This window comes from Chrysemys picta, chromosome 3, assembly GCF_011386835.1.
Source record: "Chrysemys picta bellii isolate R12L10 chromosome 3, ASM1138683v2, whole genome shotgun sequence".
In the NCBI taxonomy this organism is placed as follows: domain Eukaryota; kingdom Metazoa; phylum Chordata; order Testudines; family Emydidae; genus Chrysemys; species Chrysemys picta.
Genome location: NC_088793.1, coordinates 49,573,921 through 49,590,601, shown reverse-complemented (window position 1 = coordinate 49,590,601; position 16,681 = coordinate 49,573,921). Strand labels below are relative to the sequence as shown.

The following is a 16,681-nucleotide window of genomic DNA, read 5'->3' as shown; positions in this document are numbered from 1 at the left end:
GGCGGAAGCCCCAAGCCCCACTATCTTGCTGCAGGGCAGAAGCCCTGAGCTCCCCCTCCCACTCTAGTAGATGGAGAATGGGGAGGGCTTGGGGAGGCTCCTCAAGCCACACTTTAATTGTAAACGAGCCGCATGTGGCTCACGAGCCGTGGTTTGGTCACCCCTGGTCTAGATGCTGGTGCTGCAGATAGGGGATGGGCCTTTGGCCCCACCTCTGCAGTGCCATTGGCTGTTTTGTGGGGGGTGGCTCCCTTTGGGGGTGGGTGTATAAGGAGCCCATGGTCAACCTCAGTTCGGTCCCTATTTTGTCCCTCTGCCTTCTTTCAGTAGGTTTGTTCAATCTCCTGAAATGCCAGGGGCTTGGCCAACCAGCCTTTTGGGGATCGGAAAGGGGTTTTTCCTACATGGTAATATTAGCAAACAACTTTGTGGGTTTCTTCACCTTCATCTTGATATTCAAACAATCTGAGTAGGTGATGCACTGTTTATTGTTACAACTTTTGGCAAATTTCCAGTGTAATTTGCAGGTTAATGGGGAAAATTATAGGCCTTTCCCTCAGAGATGCCTATTCAGGCATTGGTCCTAGGCATAGGCTTGGTATAATGAGGATACCAACCTTTATGTCTTCCACAGTATGAGGCTCCATTCATCTTAAGATTTATCTCACACAAGGATGGGGGCAGGGACCGGGCTAGGCAGTTCAGGTCACTTAGCTGTCAGGATAAGACCACTCAGTTCTGATTTCTGTTACATCTGTGGCCAGCTTGAAATCCACACTGGAACTCCCTTGCCAGGTAGTGGTTGGGGTGCTGTTACCCCAAGTGAAACTTGATGGTTAAGTTGATAGTGTTGCAATTTCCATATTTAACTAATACTGCAGTGTCTGGGTCTAACTGTTATGTTTATTCACTCTTAAATGTTTGGGTTGCTAACAAAGGTGGAACTCTCGACTTCACATTGGTTTTTGAAATGCTGTGCTGGTAAATGTAAAGAAATGCAGAATGGAAAGTTTAATCTGAACAGGTCATGTATATTGCTGGGCTCTAAATTAATTGAAACCAGTTTGGAAAAAGACCCAAGTGCCCTTGTGTTTAGCACAATGAAAGTAGCACTTCTATGCCCACTGGTAGTCTTAACTGTAAACAAAGTGTGCGGATGTCTAAAGAATAGGACAGGAAATATTTCTGAAAATACTGTATGGGCATTATGTGAATGAATGGTGCATCATCACCTTCCATACTGTGATCTGATCACTCCATCTCAGAAACTATTCCAAGAAACGGGACATCCAAAGATGAACAAAGGAAATGTATAGAAGCATGAGAAGACTTCCATATGAGGAGAGACTGAAAAGATTAGGACTGTTTAGTTTAAGGAGGAGATGAATAAGAGAGGACATGATAGAGGTACATGAAATAATGAATGCATGGATGTTTGTAGGAAGGCTTCTTTTTACAATACAAAGGAAGACAACAACATGATAAAAGGAAAAACTTTTACAATGAACCTGTAGAATATACTGGTTCAAGGTCTCATTGAGGCCAAGGGTTTAGTAGGATTCAGAAAAGAATTAGACTTTATATGGACGAAGATAAAATCCACAGCTATATTATATACCAAAAACAAAGGCCACGGGCTATGAACTCTCATGCTTTATGGCATAACCCAACCACTCACTGCCTAAGGTTAGGAAGAAGCTTCCTAGATGGGCAGGTCATTCCATAATTGTCCATTACGAGGTTTGCTGCACCTTCTACTAAGATCTCAGGTACTACTCCATTGTAGAGACACAGTACTGGACTAGATGCTTCACTCATTTGATGTGTTATGACAGTTTCTGTGTTCCTATATCTTGTGGCTCAGAGTTAAGAATATTATTGTAATGTGTAAGACTGAATATTCATGTCAGTATTGTCTGTAAGTCTTTCAATAGTATTTTCCTTAGCGCTCATCATTGTAATACCTAAGTAGTAACCAAAACTTATTTATAGATTCCAAGGCCAGAAGGGATCACTGTGATCATCCAGTTTGATCTCCTATATAACACTGGCCACAGAATTTCCCCAAAATTATTCCTAGAGCAGGTCTTTTAGAAAAATATCCAATCTTGATTTAAAAGTTGTCAGTGATGGAGAATTCACCACAACCCTTGGTAAATTGTTCCAGTGGTTAATTATTCTCACTATTAAAAATGTACATCTTATTTCCAGTCTGCATTCGTCTAACTTCAGCTTCCAGCCATTGGATTGTATGCTACCGCTGTAAAATACTAGAGTATTTATTTTTACTTGGACTAGTACTTGGAAAATTTCTAGGACTAGTCTCTCTTGGTTTGGTTAAAATATAGGGTTTAAAAGTACTTTGTACATTCTTTCTGATTTTAAACCTACAATAAGGATTTTAAAATAATGATCTCCCAAGTCACACATTATGCAGGTTTATTAGTTTAATAGGGCGCATTCCATCCCTGTCCCCGGACTCTGTCTGTGGAGTGGCAACTTCCCGTGATTTACGTACATTAACATCAACACCAATACAATCCCATGCAGCAATATCATATTCAGTGATTCTCTCCTTTAGCTCTTTCCTGCAGAGTCAGGAAGGGACAGAGGTCTCCCTTCCTCGAGATCTCTGCACATGGAGGGTCAGTGAGCTCTAAGCCCTTATGATTGGACCACCTTACGTGTCCTTTCATAGTAATAAGGGGGTTCTGAGACCACATCCTAAATTCATCCCTGAATAGTGATTCAGAGTTTCACCTAAATTAAACAATTAGCCTTCCAATCTTCTTCTCAAACCTGCATTTGCTGCTAGGAGAGAAGAAGCTAAATACTTTGTATGTTTCCAGAGATTTGTTCTATTACAGTGACAAGACTAAAGCTTTCAGATTGTCTCCCTGCTTCTTTATGGCTATATTCAACTCATTGAAAGGCCAAGCCATCTTGTCACAGAGAATCTCTAAATGGACTACATTCTGGATCTCCACCAGTTATCAACTGGCTGGTGAGCCCCTCCCTTCAAACGTCAAAACGCATTCCGCCAGGGCACAAGCAGCATCGTCAGCATCCTTCTGGAATGTGACAGTATCGGAGTTGTGTAAAGCAGTGATTTGGAGCAACCTACTGACCATTGTTAGTCATTATGCCCTCGACATGGCATCTAGGTCTGCTGCCAAGTTTGGGACAGTGCCTAGGTCTACACTAGTGTGTGGGGGGTCGACCTAAGATATGCAACTTCAGCTACGCGATTAGCGTAGCTGAAGTCAGCGTATCTTAGGTCGACTTACCTGGCTGTGAGGACAGCAGCGAGTCGACCGCTGCCGCTCCCCCGTCGACTCCGCTTCCGCCTCTTGCGATCTGGAGTTCTGGAGTCGACGGGGAGCGCGATCGGGAATCAATTTTATCGCGTCTACACTAGACATGATAAATCGACCCGATAGATCGATCACTACCCGCCAATTTGGCGGGTAGTGAAGTCCTGCCCAGTCTCTGTTTGATACAGCTGATGCTCCTCCATCCCACTTGGAGAAGAGAGAAGAATTACTAACCCTACAGTAACTGTGGTTCTTCAAAATGTCACAGTCAGTATGGATCCCATGAGCTGCCCTCCTTCCCTGCTTTTTAGGAATCCTCAGCAATTTGAATTGAAAGGGAAGTGAGGGGAGTGGGTTTGGCCACCCTCATGGAACCACAGGGCACATGTTCAATCCTTTCAGATGCTGCTATTCAAAACCCCACCAACTCTCATGTGCCTAAGGTGCATGCACACCTATGGGAGATCCACACTGACTTCTGCAAGAACCACAGTGTCTGTAGGGTAAGTAATTGTTCTTTATGATATATGGATCTTGTAAGAGTGTTCTAGAGCTGTCTAGCAAATAGTTCCCCATTAAGGAACTACTTTAAAAAAAAAACCCTGGGAAATTTAATACCAACAACAAAACACCTCCAATTAAAAGTCCATTAAAATTGCATTGAGAAGCACTAAAATACTGAAAATTCCAAAACCAGTTTTGCTCCTGGTGCATAGGCATTAATTTGAATTATGTGATAATATGCTATTATTCTCATAGGATACCTATATCATTCCATGTGCAGGTTGGATGATGTGCAGTGAATGAGACAGGGGTCCTCAGGATCTGTACCTGAATTGGAGGCGAATTCTGCATGTAGGGTAGACTTCCATGGACTTACTCTGCATGTACACTGGTACGATGAACAGCATTTCTGAACGCCCTTTAGTGGACAAGGTAGATGGTGAATGAGGTGGACTACGTAGTGGATAAAGGAAGAGTTCAATCAACGAGTAGTGAGGATAAATATTATTAAACATCTCATTTACTCTGTGTTATCTACCTAACACAATGAATAAGAGAGTTGCTTTATGGCAACTAATATTATATAATCAGATAAATAAGGTTTATATTGAAATGTACATGTACAAGGGGGGTGAAGCTAAGTTTACGTGGACACCCTTACCATTAGCATTCCCTAATTTTTCAGTTATTTTCTGTGCAACTATAATGTTCTTTAATATAATTTTCAAATTATTTGCTAGGATTCTTTTTGCCATTCCCTTCTGAAATGCAGGATAGACCCTACCTGATTTAGAAATCCTGCAATTCTTAGTCATTTTTTTATGATCACATGTTCTGACATGATCTTTAATTATTTTAGTAAATTTTCTTCCTTCCCTGAGGAATGTATTGCTCTTTCTGGCATCTGTTCTTTGTTATCGTCTGTGAACACTAAGGAAAGAATTCATTTAATATTTATAGGCGTTTTCTCATTATAGCAATTAAAAACCTAGCTAGACTATATGTAGATTTTCACTTAACTCTACATCTCCTGTCATTTCCCCTGTGTTGCTACTTAATGAAACTCATACAGTAATATAGCTACTTAATATAAGACAAGAAATATGCCTCTATTGTCTTCTCTTTTACTGCTATAGTTTAGTCCCACTGTTTTGATGATTTTATTCAATCTGAGTTTCCCAAGAATTAAATAATTTAGTTTCTGTATATGAGATCATTTCATACATGAGTCGTCCTGTTGAACTCATTGACACCAATGACATGTGTGAAGTTACTCACGTGTATAAGCATTTGCAGGATCAGGGCATAACTTATTTTATTAAAGATAAACAGAATTGTTGACAGTAAAGTTGTTGTCTTAAAACAATGAAAAAGAGGATATCGTTTGTACAGTGTAATTGACTAGGGAGACTAAAGATAGATAAAGATCTTTTCCACATTGAAATACCATGATCCCATTTAAAATTCCCCAAATACTGTAGCTTCCAGTTTGGATCTTGACATTTATTTCCAAGGTTTATTAGATTCCAGTTATAAAAAAAACCTACGTGCTGTGGGTAGCTCCATTGATTTCAGTAAGGCTACTCACAGACTAACGCTTAACACATGTGTGAGTCTTCTAGGATAAAAGCCTTAGTTTCCTTGCAATGTTATCAAAGTATTATTCTCTTATTCCTCTTCATGGATCTCTATATTAAAATTGTTTTCTTGAACAGGTATTAATTTTGTCAGTTTCCTAATTGCTGTGATATTACAGTATCACTCAGTTACTTTTAACACAAATTATATCTAATTTATAACACCGACTCTAAAATCTTTAGTGGTAGAAGAGGGGCATTTTATTAATAAAATAATTAACGACTCACTATTTGGAAGTTGAGCACCTTGATTTGGGTGTGTCTCTAACAGAGACATCTATTTTGTATGGAATGTTCCAACTTTTTGCGTGGTTTGTATTGTTTATGCGTCTTTTCCAATGGCAAGGACCCAGTTTTGCTGAATAATCAGCCATAAAATGAGTCACAGTGTTATGTTTGAAGGTGAGATTATTATCATTTTTTGAAGTGCATTTAGTTTCATTTGGTCTATACTATGTAGAAAACTGCTTAATAATTCTACACAAAATTATGTCATTTTATATTTATATAAACCTCTATACTGAATGCAAAATAGCATTTGCCCTTAAAGCTTATGGGGATTTTTATTTATCCTGTCTATTGTATTTGTTTTTTACTTTTAGAAACCAAAATGCTTGTCTCCCTGGATGCTGTCTTTAACCCACTGCTCCTCCCAGAATAAGCTAGTTAAATTAATCTAAATCAGTAGGATATGCATTATAACTGCAGTATAATCAGTTAAAGTTAGTAATGATTAAGAACTCATTTGAGAATAAATTATTGTTTCCATAGGTATCAGAAACATACATAACACATATACTCTAAAGCTGTACAAAGCACAGCCCTCACTTAGGGACAGATTTTGCAACCCTTACTCGTGTATTCACTGATAGATCACAAGGGATGACACAGAGTATGTCTACATCTGGAGCTGGGGAGACATACTCACGCTTCCTCCCATCATGGGTTTCTAGGACCTCTGATGGGCATGTACTCAGGGTGGCTAGCCCATCCTGCAGCTCACGTTGCTGTGGATACAGTCTGTTTTTAGCACACTAGCTCCATATGCCTTCTTGAGATGGGAATCACACAACCCGCTCCAGGTGTAGACTCTCAAAAGGAATCTTTTGAGCATGCCCAGAAAGAACTGCCATACTAGGTTGATGGACAGGGGCTTTTGGTGAACTGAAGGGTAATAAGCTTATGTTTGGAGAGCAATGAAGTGCTTAAAAACCACAAGAGGAACCCTCTTAAAGAAAAAGGCAGTTGTTTATTGATTTTGTGGCTCTTTTGTTCATGTAGGGGCTGGGATCAGACGAAAAGTCTAACTGAGATGAGGGGGTAGGCACCCTTTTCTCTGGCCCTAAACTTCACTGCAACTTGTCCTGTTTGGAAAGAAGAGATGGTGACTGGCTAGGGATGGAGGCACCATGTCTCCTCTGAAGTTTCTAAATACTTCCGTTTGCACTTCTATTCCCCTATAAAAGATGCACCCTTGATTTTCAGTTTTAAAACCTTTCTTCTCCATTGTCCAAATTCCAAAGGAACTCATTTTCAGTGAATCAGCCTCCAAGCTATGTTTCTGTAGACAAGGACAGAGCCAATATGCTGAATGGAGCCTGTAGGTAAATATAAACTAGTTATTGTAGGTAGGCACAAAACGTATGGGATATACAGGTGATTAAAAATAGGATGGCTTTCACCGCAAATTTTTACTTTAATAAAATGAGGCCATGTTGTCTAGTGGATAGGGCAGTGGAGTGGGACTCAGGAGACCAGAGTTCTGTTTCCAGTCCTGCCACTAGTTTGGTACATCACGTCTCTCCTTGTGCTGTAAGTTTCCCCATCTGTAAATTGAGGATAATTATACTGACCTCCTTTGTAAAGCCCTTTGAAATCTAGGGATAGAAGATGCTATATAAGAACCAAATATTATTATTATTATTTTATTATAATGGGGATATGACTATCCATGTTTTGTGCAGGGTTTTGGAGATAGGAATGTATGTATTGTGGCAAATTGCCAGCACTACTATGATGGGTCTCGCGCTTTCTCTTCTTGGGGCGGGGTTCAGGGCACCATTTCTTGCCCCTGAACTGGAATATTAACTGCCCCACTAGTGTCTATGAGGGGAGTGGAGAGGGAGGGACCCGGGCCCGCCCTCTATTCCGGGTCCTAGCCCAGGGGCCCTAGGGATAGTGGTAAACCACTTGAACTAGCGGTTCCTTCCCCTGGGCTACTTCCCTCTTCTGCCCTTCAACTTGTGTGTGTGTGTGGGGGGGGGGGGGGGGGGGGAGGCTTCCTACCCTCCCTCTGCACAAGCCAAGTGTCCCTTTACCTAGGGTCTTGGTCTTCTTAGCCCACCGCAGCCAAACTTTCCTCTGCTTCCCTCCAAACTGCTCTCTGCTCCAACACCAATCCACTCTGTTTCTACTCCTTCCCTGTCTGATTGAAGCAAGGGGTTTTTATCAGGTGACTGGCTTCAGGTGCTCTAATTGGCTTCAGGTGCTTTAATTAATCTATAGCAAACTTTCTTCCAGGTACAGGGAATAAGGCTCCCTTCTAACCCTCTCTTGCTGCCCTCTGGCCATGCTATATCACAGTATAAAATATGTGGTATTTCACTTACATGTTTGTTTTAAGTGTTGGGATGCAGTAGCAGCATTTACCTGAAGTGATTGATGAATGCTACAACAGTTATTTTTATTAATTTAACTATGTTACCATAAGAGACCTCTTCCATTTGAGTACTTTATAGATTTTAGTCAGTGTATTGGAGCTTATTTTTATTGTGAAAAGACAAGGCTTTCACACCAACTTGCCCGATCTTGTTCTGCAAGTTGACAGTTGAATAGGTGTCCTTTTGTATTTCGTGCTGGGTTTACCAGCAAGTGTGAAATGCTTGGAAAGAAAGCAGAATGAAAAAAACAACAACGTATGTTTTATACAGAAAATAATTTTTTTTGTACTGTATGTTGTGAAGTAAATAATTATTAAGCTATAATCTGTATTAGTGTGACCATGACATAGATTAGTGTGTTCCCTTTTCAATAATTATTTATACCTTTCTGTTAATTGCAGTGAAATTCAAAGAATAACATGAGCCTGATTCTGCTCCCATTAAAATCAATAGGGAAAACAAACTCCATCGGGATAACAGTAGTTTAGGATTATGATCAATTTTTTATGAATGTGCCCTCAAGAAAGCACAAGAAAAACTGTGTGATTCTAACTGCCTGCAAGAACTATATTTCCGGTCACATGGGGTGTAGCAAAGTTAATGTAGCTTTTGGGATAGGGGGGATTGGTGGGCTGGAAAAACACATGATGTATTTATTGTTTTTTGAAAATGTGAAACATTTTGAATTTTTTGCTTCAATGTGTTTCTATTGCAAATGTCTTCAAACTTTTCCTGGTGTAGTTGTATGAAAATGGGCAATTTCTGCCAGGTAGCATTTGCATTTTCCCCCCTCAAGTATAAAAATGAGAAAATTGAGGGAGGGAGCTGATCCCTAAAGCGGACACTCACGTAATCTGTTTTACGGGATCTGAGCATGAAAAAATATAAATGTTTTCATATTTTGATAGACTTGAGTGGGCAACTCCTTTTTTAATGTTAACATTCTCCTGCTGCCATCAGCACTATCAGCTTTATAGGAAGCCATTCAACTCAATCTCAGAGATGCAGCTATGACAAAGACATAGTTTCTGCTTCTGGTTTATTTCTTGTCTCTCTTCCTCTCCCTTTCCCGCCATTTGGGTTGTTGGTTTTTGTTTTGTTTTAAACATGGGCCTGGTTTTTTGGTGCAGAGCACCTATGACTTCAGTTGATTTCAGTGGGAGCTGTGGGTGCTCCGCACGTTTGAAAAGCACCTCTTCTTCTCATTTGCTAAGGCTGGCAGTGTTCTCAGTGCTGTACAAGGCACTAATGAAGACTGTCCCTGTGCTGAGGAATTGACAGTCTAGGAGCCAGACAAATACATACGTGGGAAAGCTAAGGAGCAGTGCTAATTTTGACATTTAAAACATAAAATACGGGGATAGCAATGGTCTGATGTTGGCATGAGTTAGCATTTGTGGACCTCATGAAAAATGTAGGCTTACAGGAAAGCTCTGAACAAGAGACAGAATTGAAAGACATTAAAATAGGGATGTTGTTCCAGGAATGAGGGATTGGGTGGCCCATGAAAGAAGGCATGAAGACAAGAAAGAGGTGAGGGTAGTTTCTTGAGTGCAGCAAAGGGCGCAAGGTGGAACACAATAATGACCAGAGTAGGTATGTAAGCAGGAGTATACAGACACTTAAAGTGAGGGCCAGAGTCTTAAGCTTGTTTTGGAAGGTGAGAGGGTGCCAGCAGAAGGGAATAATCAGGTTGTAGTTGTCTGCTGCACTGAAAAAATTCTTATTAAGTTATAAAAACTGAACAAACAGAAAGTTTTTTTAAAAAATGTGAAGCAAAAACGGATAGGTGTACACAGCTGTACTTATTATTAGTTACCGCATGCTCTTAAAACAGTTTTTTTTTAGAATAACACTACTCGTTGTAGAGATCTTTTAAAGTACTGCACTGTTCTGTTACAATTATATTTTCAGACATGTAAAGACTTACTGTAATTGTTGTTTTTGTTTTACAGGCCGGACCTGATAGACATGAATACCGTTGCTGTTCAAAGCAACCTTGCAAATTTAGAACATGCTTTTTATGTAGCAGAAAAACTAGGTGTCACCAGACTTCTGGATCCGGAAGGTGAGTTGATTCTTAAAGACTTCACTGCAAAACAAGGTGGCATCTCTGAAATGCTTCCAGTTCCATGCTTAGGGCCAGTTGAGCAGAACTGCAGGGACTCGATGCATGGCTGAGACGATGGTGTTCAGAGGAGGGATTTAGATTGATTAGAAACTGGGGAACTTTTTGGGAACGGAAGAGCCACAGAAAGGATAGGCTCCACCTAACCCAAAACAGAACAAGATTGCTGGCAAGTCAAATTAAAAAGCTCATAGAGGAGTTTTTAAACTAAGAGCTGGGGGAAAGCCAACAGGTGCAGAGGAAGACGTGGTTCAGAAAGAGACATCCCTTAGGGGAGGATTTATTAAAGGGGATTCTCTATATCCCAGTAAAAAGGAGAGGATAGAAGTTGATAAAGTACAGGTAGGAACTGAAGAGAAACAATCAAATGAAAGAGTCCCATTCCATTACATCACATGAAGGGAGACAACTAAAGATTGATACACATAAGTGCTTGTATATGAATGGAAGAAGCCTAAAATGGGTGAACTTGAGTGCCTGGTAATAAATGAGGATATTGATATAATAGGTATCCCAGAAACTTAATGGAATGGTGATAATCAGTGCACTATGGTAATACCAGGGTACAAAAATATATAGGACTGAGAGAGTAGGTTGTGTTGGTGGGGGAGTGGCACTACATGCGAAAGAGGCACTACATGTGAAAGAAAGCATAGAGTCAAATATAGTAAAAGTCTTAAATGAATCAAACAGTACCACAGAATCTCTATGGTTAGAAATTCCATGCTTGAATAATAATAATATAGCAGTAGGAATATAATACCATCCATCTGACCAGGATAGTGACAGTGATTGTGAAATGATCAGGGAGATTAGAGATGCTACAAAAACAGAAAATCTAATAATAATAGGAGATTTCAACCATCCCCATATTAACTTGGTATGTGCCTCTTCAGGATGGGATGCAGAGAGAAAATTTCTAGGCACCATTAATGAATGCTTCTTGGAGCCACTGTTGGAAGACAGGATAATGGGCTAGATGGACCATTGGGCTTTATCCAGCTGGTCATTCTTATGTTCTTATGTTAAAATATAATCTGACCATCTGCAGGCTGTGGAGTATTTGTGAACATTCTTCACCACAGAATCTTGTTCTGTTCTTAGATGTTGATGTCTCCGCTCCTGATGAGAAGTCAGTAATAACTTATGTGTCATCACTTTATGATGCATTTCCCAAAGTACTGGAAGGCGGCGAAGGCATCAGTGCAAATGTAAGTAAGCGAGTAACACCTATAAAGCATGGCAGCTTCATTGACATGCCTTGATTTTAGAAGGTTTCAACTCAGCATTGCAGTTAGCTACATTCTCCATAGACTGGTATAACAACAATAGTAAAATAATACTACAAAATAACACAATTGAAAGTTTTTTCATGTTGTCAATAACTCGACTCTTGGTTTCATGATCTGACTTGGAGCTCCACATGATTTAAAAGACTAATAGTGCACTTGGTTTACAGATGAAGACATTGAAACAGAGAACTTAACTAATAAATAATGATTTGCCCAAAGCCACGGAGAGGCTAGAATCAGAGCTGGGATCGTAACTCACAATCTTCTGGCTTCCAGTCCTGTGGTCAGACCACTAGGTCACACTCTGTTTATTATCTCCCTTGAATGGTAATAGAACTAGGAAGCTTCCATGTCACCATTAGAAATAGTTGAGGCCAAATCCTATTGGCCTTACTCATGCAAGTTTCTCAATTGATTTAATTGGGATTTTTTTATATGATTATGATAAAGGTACCAGAATATGGTGAATGCCATTTTGGAATTGCTAAGCTTGGGAATTTATTTTGCTGTATGCATCTGAAGCGCTGCATCCTTTTAAACTGAGACTACAAAAGAAATAGAAAAAAAAAAGTTGTTCTTTTTTTCCGATCTGCTGACTGTGATGTGCTTTTCTAGGATGTTGAAGTCAAGTGGGTTGAATACCAGAATATGGTGAACTACCTCATCCAGTGGATCAGGCACCATATCACAATAATGTCTGACAGAACATTTCCAAACAATCCTGTAGAACTGAAGGTGAGACACGGGGTCATACATGTACTTTGTTTGAAGGACAGTAGAAAAAAATGAAGATTCTTATTTTATGCAATGAAATCAAAGAGCAGCGTAATAATGTCATTTTTTTTAAATTTAAGAAACCTTGTAGCTTTCCTGAGACCCTGTGTTCCCAAAGTTAAGCATAGGAGAGTATGATATGGCATTGTCCAAATTATTCACAGGACTCCAAATGTTTATTTTGTAAAAAGATAAAATGTATTAGGTTTGGAAATATTAAATATGCAATACATATGGGCCAGATCCCCTGAGCTGCTGAGGTTCCTTTGTGTCCCTGGAGCAAATGAGATGCCCAGCCAAGTTCGGTTTTATATAAATTCTGTCACCCACCCGCCAGCCACCCTCCCCACCCCCAGATGTTAGCTTGAAAGAGCAGGAGTAGTTCTTTGCATGCATGCACGGATGGTGGCCATGATGAAACCCATTGAAACTCCTACCCTTTGATTATCACCCCTCTCCCCCTGCCCCAGATACAAGAAATGTTTTGTTAGTGTCTTAACCTGCACAAGCAGATTTTTCACTGGTGGGCAAAGAATTTTTTATGCAAATCTTTAATAGAACCATATAAGAACATAAGCCTATTAAACATAATGGAATGTGGTGAAGAAGTAGTAAAATACTCCCTTTTAGGAAATAGCTGGTGATATGTATTTATATTTCTCCAGGCACTTTATAACCAATACTTACAGTTTAAGGAAACAGAAATTCCACCAAAGGAGATAGATAAATCAAAAATTAAACGTCTTTATAAACTGCTGGAGGTAAGCTGTACTTTTTGTACTTCATTATATTCGCTGTATAGTATTTCTGGTGTTTTGTTTATGTTAACCAGCAATTATTTGTTTTTGAAGGTCTGGATAGAATTTGGACGCATCAAACTCCCTCAAGGCTACCATCCAAATGATATAGAAAAAGAGTGGGGAAAACTTATTATTGCCATGCTGGAAAGGGAGAAAACCCTTCGACCTGAAGTAGAGCGGTATGCTAGTGAATGTTTGACAGGAGTGGTTCATTTTCTTTCTGCTCTTTTGCCTTACATTGGAAACTGTGGATGTCTTTTCCCTGCTAAAATCTACATTATTATTTTAGCTTGAAGAATGCTCACAGATCTTTTTCAAGCCTGTAGATCTTTTTCTGATCTATAGTTTCAGGATCCATATGGTAATGAGTTGGGGGGTCTCAGCCAGTCCACAATGAATAGTATCTGTGCCTCAATCAAAGTACTTAACTTTAATGAAATTCTCCCCTACACAAAAGGTCATGACAAGGTCTATGCACCACTTAAATTCCATTTAAACCCTATTCTGAGGGCTTAAGGAGAATTTAAGTATGGCACTGGCTTTTTGCCCAGGGATTAATTTCAGCCCATGCACACAAGCATATCTGAAGCTCCGGTTTTTGGGTCAATTCAAACTATATTGCACTCAGCTATATACGAAGCATTTAAACGTACAAAATATTTGAGAGCAATCCTGCATGAGTAGTGGAATATGTGATCTGATGTCTTTTCCATCACGAATGTCTATGATTATGTGTATGTTGAACATTACTGAGATCGTGGGCCAGGCCTAAGAACAGGTTTTGTTTTTGCAGGTACAATTTTGAGACCACAAAAAATTGCACTGGCACAAACAGAGTCCATCACTGGAAATCAGGCCTATTGTGTTTTAGAGGAATTATCTAAACTGAAACGGGCTCCTGGCTACTAAGAGTTTGGGTTAAACTTATCCAAGTGTATGCATAGACCCCTGCAGCAGAGAGTCTGCAGGGGAGAGATTAAAGTGGCAGAAGAGGGGCCAAAGGCACCCAGGTTTGACTGACATATAAGGGTGCTGAATGAACAGGGAGCATGGCTAAGGTGGGTGAGGATGTGCTGATTCAGAGCATCCTCTGCTGATGGGGAATGTAAAGCGCCCCCCAACAGGCAGAGCAAAACGTAGGAGGACAGTGGTGGAAACACTGACCTGTTCCTGATGTGACTTGAGGGTGATTGTGCTGAGGTGTGAGGGTGTGTGAAATTGGCCTATAGTTGTATTCAGACTCACAAAAAGCTTTTATCGTATTTTCAAATTGATTAAGACCTCATAAACATAAACTTCCCTCTACCTCCACATATTTTATATTCATCAAATACATTTAAATATAACCAAGTTGTCAGTTATGTGGGTCACCACTGCAAGATAAGGAGAGAAATTAATAATCTGAGTAGTGTTAGATCACTGAGACATTTATATTATTGATTGGGATGGGAAACAGGAGTTTGCCTCATAAACTGATAACTAGTATCCATTGCCAGGGCATATTGCTCTTTGGTACAAACGTGGACCACTGCAGCCTGAACTGCAGAATAGGATTTAATTGTGGCAAAAATGATAGCTGGGCTGATGCTCAAAGATAGTTGTGAGTGAGTGGCTACATCCGGAGCACCCCCTCAAGGCTTGGGCTGACACTATAAGCAGCCTGCCTCAGTTTCCCCCAAAGGGGATTCTTAAACTCCACACAACCCTTTTTGTCTGTTCACAATACCCTTTGCTGCTACTTGGAATCTGAGTTTATTCAGAAAAAATCTTTATTAATGATCTGGATAATGGGATTAATTGCGTCTTCAGCAAGTTCGCAGATGACACTAAGCTGGGGGGAGAGGTAGATACGCTGGAGGGTAGGGATAGGGTCCAGAGTGACCTAGACAAATTGGAGGATTGGGCCAAAAGAAATCTGATGAGGCTGAACAAGGACAAGTGCAGATTTCTGCATTTAGGAAGGAAGAATCCCATGCACCGCTACAGGCTGGGAACCGACTGGCTAAGCAGCAGTTCTGCAGAAAAGGACCTGGGGATTACAGTGGATGAGAAGCTGGATATGAGTTAGCAGTGTGCTCTTGTTGCCAAGAAGGCCAATGGCATATTGGGCTGTATTAGTAGAAGCATTGCCAGCAGATCGAGGGAAGTGATTATTCCCCTCTATTCAGCACTGGTGAGGCCACACCTGGAGTATCGCGTCTGGTTTTGGTCCCCCCAGTACAGAAGGGACGTGGACAAATTGGAGAGAGGAGGGCAATGAAAATGATTAGAGGGCTGGGGCACATGACTTATGAGGAGAGGCTGAGGGAACTGGGGTTATTTAGTCTGCAGAAGAGAAGAGTGAGGGATTGACAGCAGCCTTCAATTACCTGAAGGGGGTTCCAAAGAGGATGGAGCTAGGCTGTTCTTAGTGGTGGCAGATGACAGAATAAGAAGCAGTGGTCTCAAGTTGCAGTGGGGAAGGTCTAAGTTGGATATTAGGAAACACTATTTCACTAGGAGGGTGGTGAAGCACTGGAATGGGTTACCTAGGGAGGTGGTGGAATCTCCATCCTTATCTGTTTTTAATGTCAGGCTTGACAAAGCCTTGGCTGGGATGATTTAGTTGGTGTTGGTCCTGCTTTGATCAGGGGCTTGGACTAGATGACCTCCTGAGGTCTCTTCCAACCCTAATAGTCTATGATTCTATGAAATAAACTCAAAAATAAAACTCAAAGTCCCAAAATAAATTCCATCCATTTTACCCTCTTGTCAGGTCATTCCCAGGCCTTTCCTGCCTGTAGTCTCAGTCCCACATCCCAGGACCCTCTGCTAGAACCTGCTCACTCGTAGCAGTCTCTGATCTCCCTAAGCATCCTTCCTTCATTGCACCCACTGTTGCTTTTAATACGGAAACCACCTGATCTCTCTCCGGTGTGCTCTTCAGCCGGCCTCAAGATGTAAGGGGCAAGCCACCCTGTTACAAGGGTAAATTGCTAAAACTCTGTCCCTTAGACTTGTAAACATTAGGAAAACGTCAGTTCGGGTGGGTAGCTAGTGGCCGGTTGGAACGTGGAATAATATGTGGTGGGTGAGGAAAGCCTGGTAGCTTGCCTGTAGTGGTCAAGGGCCAAACAGGGGTTCCTATTTGTCAAGCTAGTGGGATTGAAACCATCAGAGAGATAAGCCTGCTCAGTCTCTGCGAGGGTAGCTTGTGTCCTTTATATTTTTAAAGCATCAGTGCTGTAATATGGATGTGGTTTTATAGAGGGCTGGAAGCAGGAGTTAAAATGGAGAAAAAATCAGTTAAGAATGAAAGGCTGATTTTTATGTATATGTATTTATATATTAAAAATCAAGAAAAATATGGGTTTTGCCTTCTTTTCCTTATGGTCAGAAAGCCTTGGAGCTGTCAGGTCAGAATGCTGAAGAAAGTAAGGTGATGTCTTCAGGATTACAGTTTGGTGGGACAGGGGAATAAAATAAACATGCTTGTCTGGACAGTAGAATAATAGTAGTGGATTGGACAGTGTACAAGGGTATAGAGTTTACCAATTATGGGCCTGGTGTGTTACTCCCGTTTTACACTGGTG

General features: G+C 40.7%; 1 protein-coding gene across 44 annotated transcripts in view; it reads left to right on the top strand.

Moving 5' to 3' along the window:
* Positions 1-16,681, top strand: part of DST (dystonin) — a 439,617-nt gene that overhangs the window by 221,788 nt on the left and 201,148 nt on the right. For all 44 annotated transcript variants that reach the window (XR_010599478.1, XR_010599479.1, XM_065587877.1 and 41 more), the window contains 5 exons: positions 10,071-10,183; positions 11,348-11,454; positions 12,151-12,270; positions 12,975-13,070; positions 13,161-13,288. Coding sequence is in view for 42 of the 44 variants with exons in the window: in XM_065587877.1 (XP_065443949.1) it covers positions 10,071-10,183; positions 11,348-11,454; positions 12,151-12,270; positions 12,975-13,070; positions 13,161-13,288 (564 nt within the window). In the remaining 2 variants the exon portion in view is untranslated. The remainder of the gene's footprint in view (positions 1-10,070; positions 10,184-11,347; positions 11,455-12,150; positions 12,271-12,974; positions 13,071-13,160; positions 13,289-16,681) is intronic.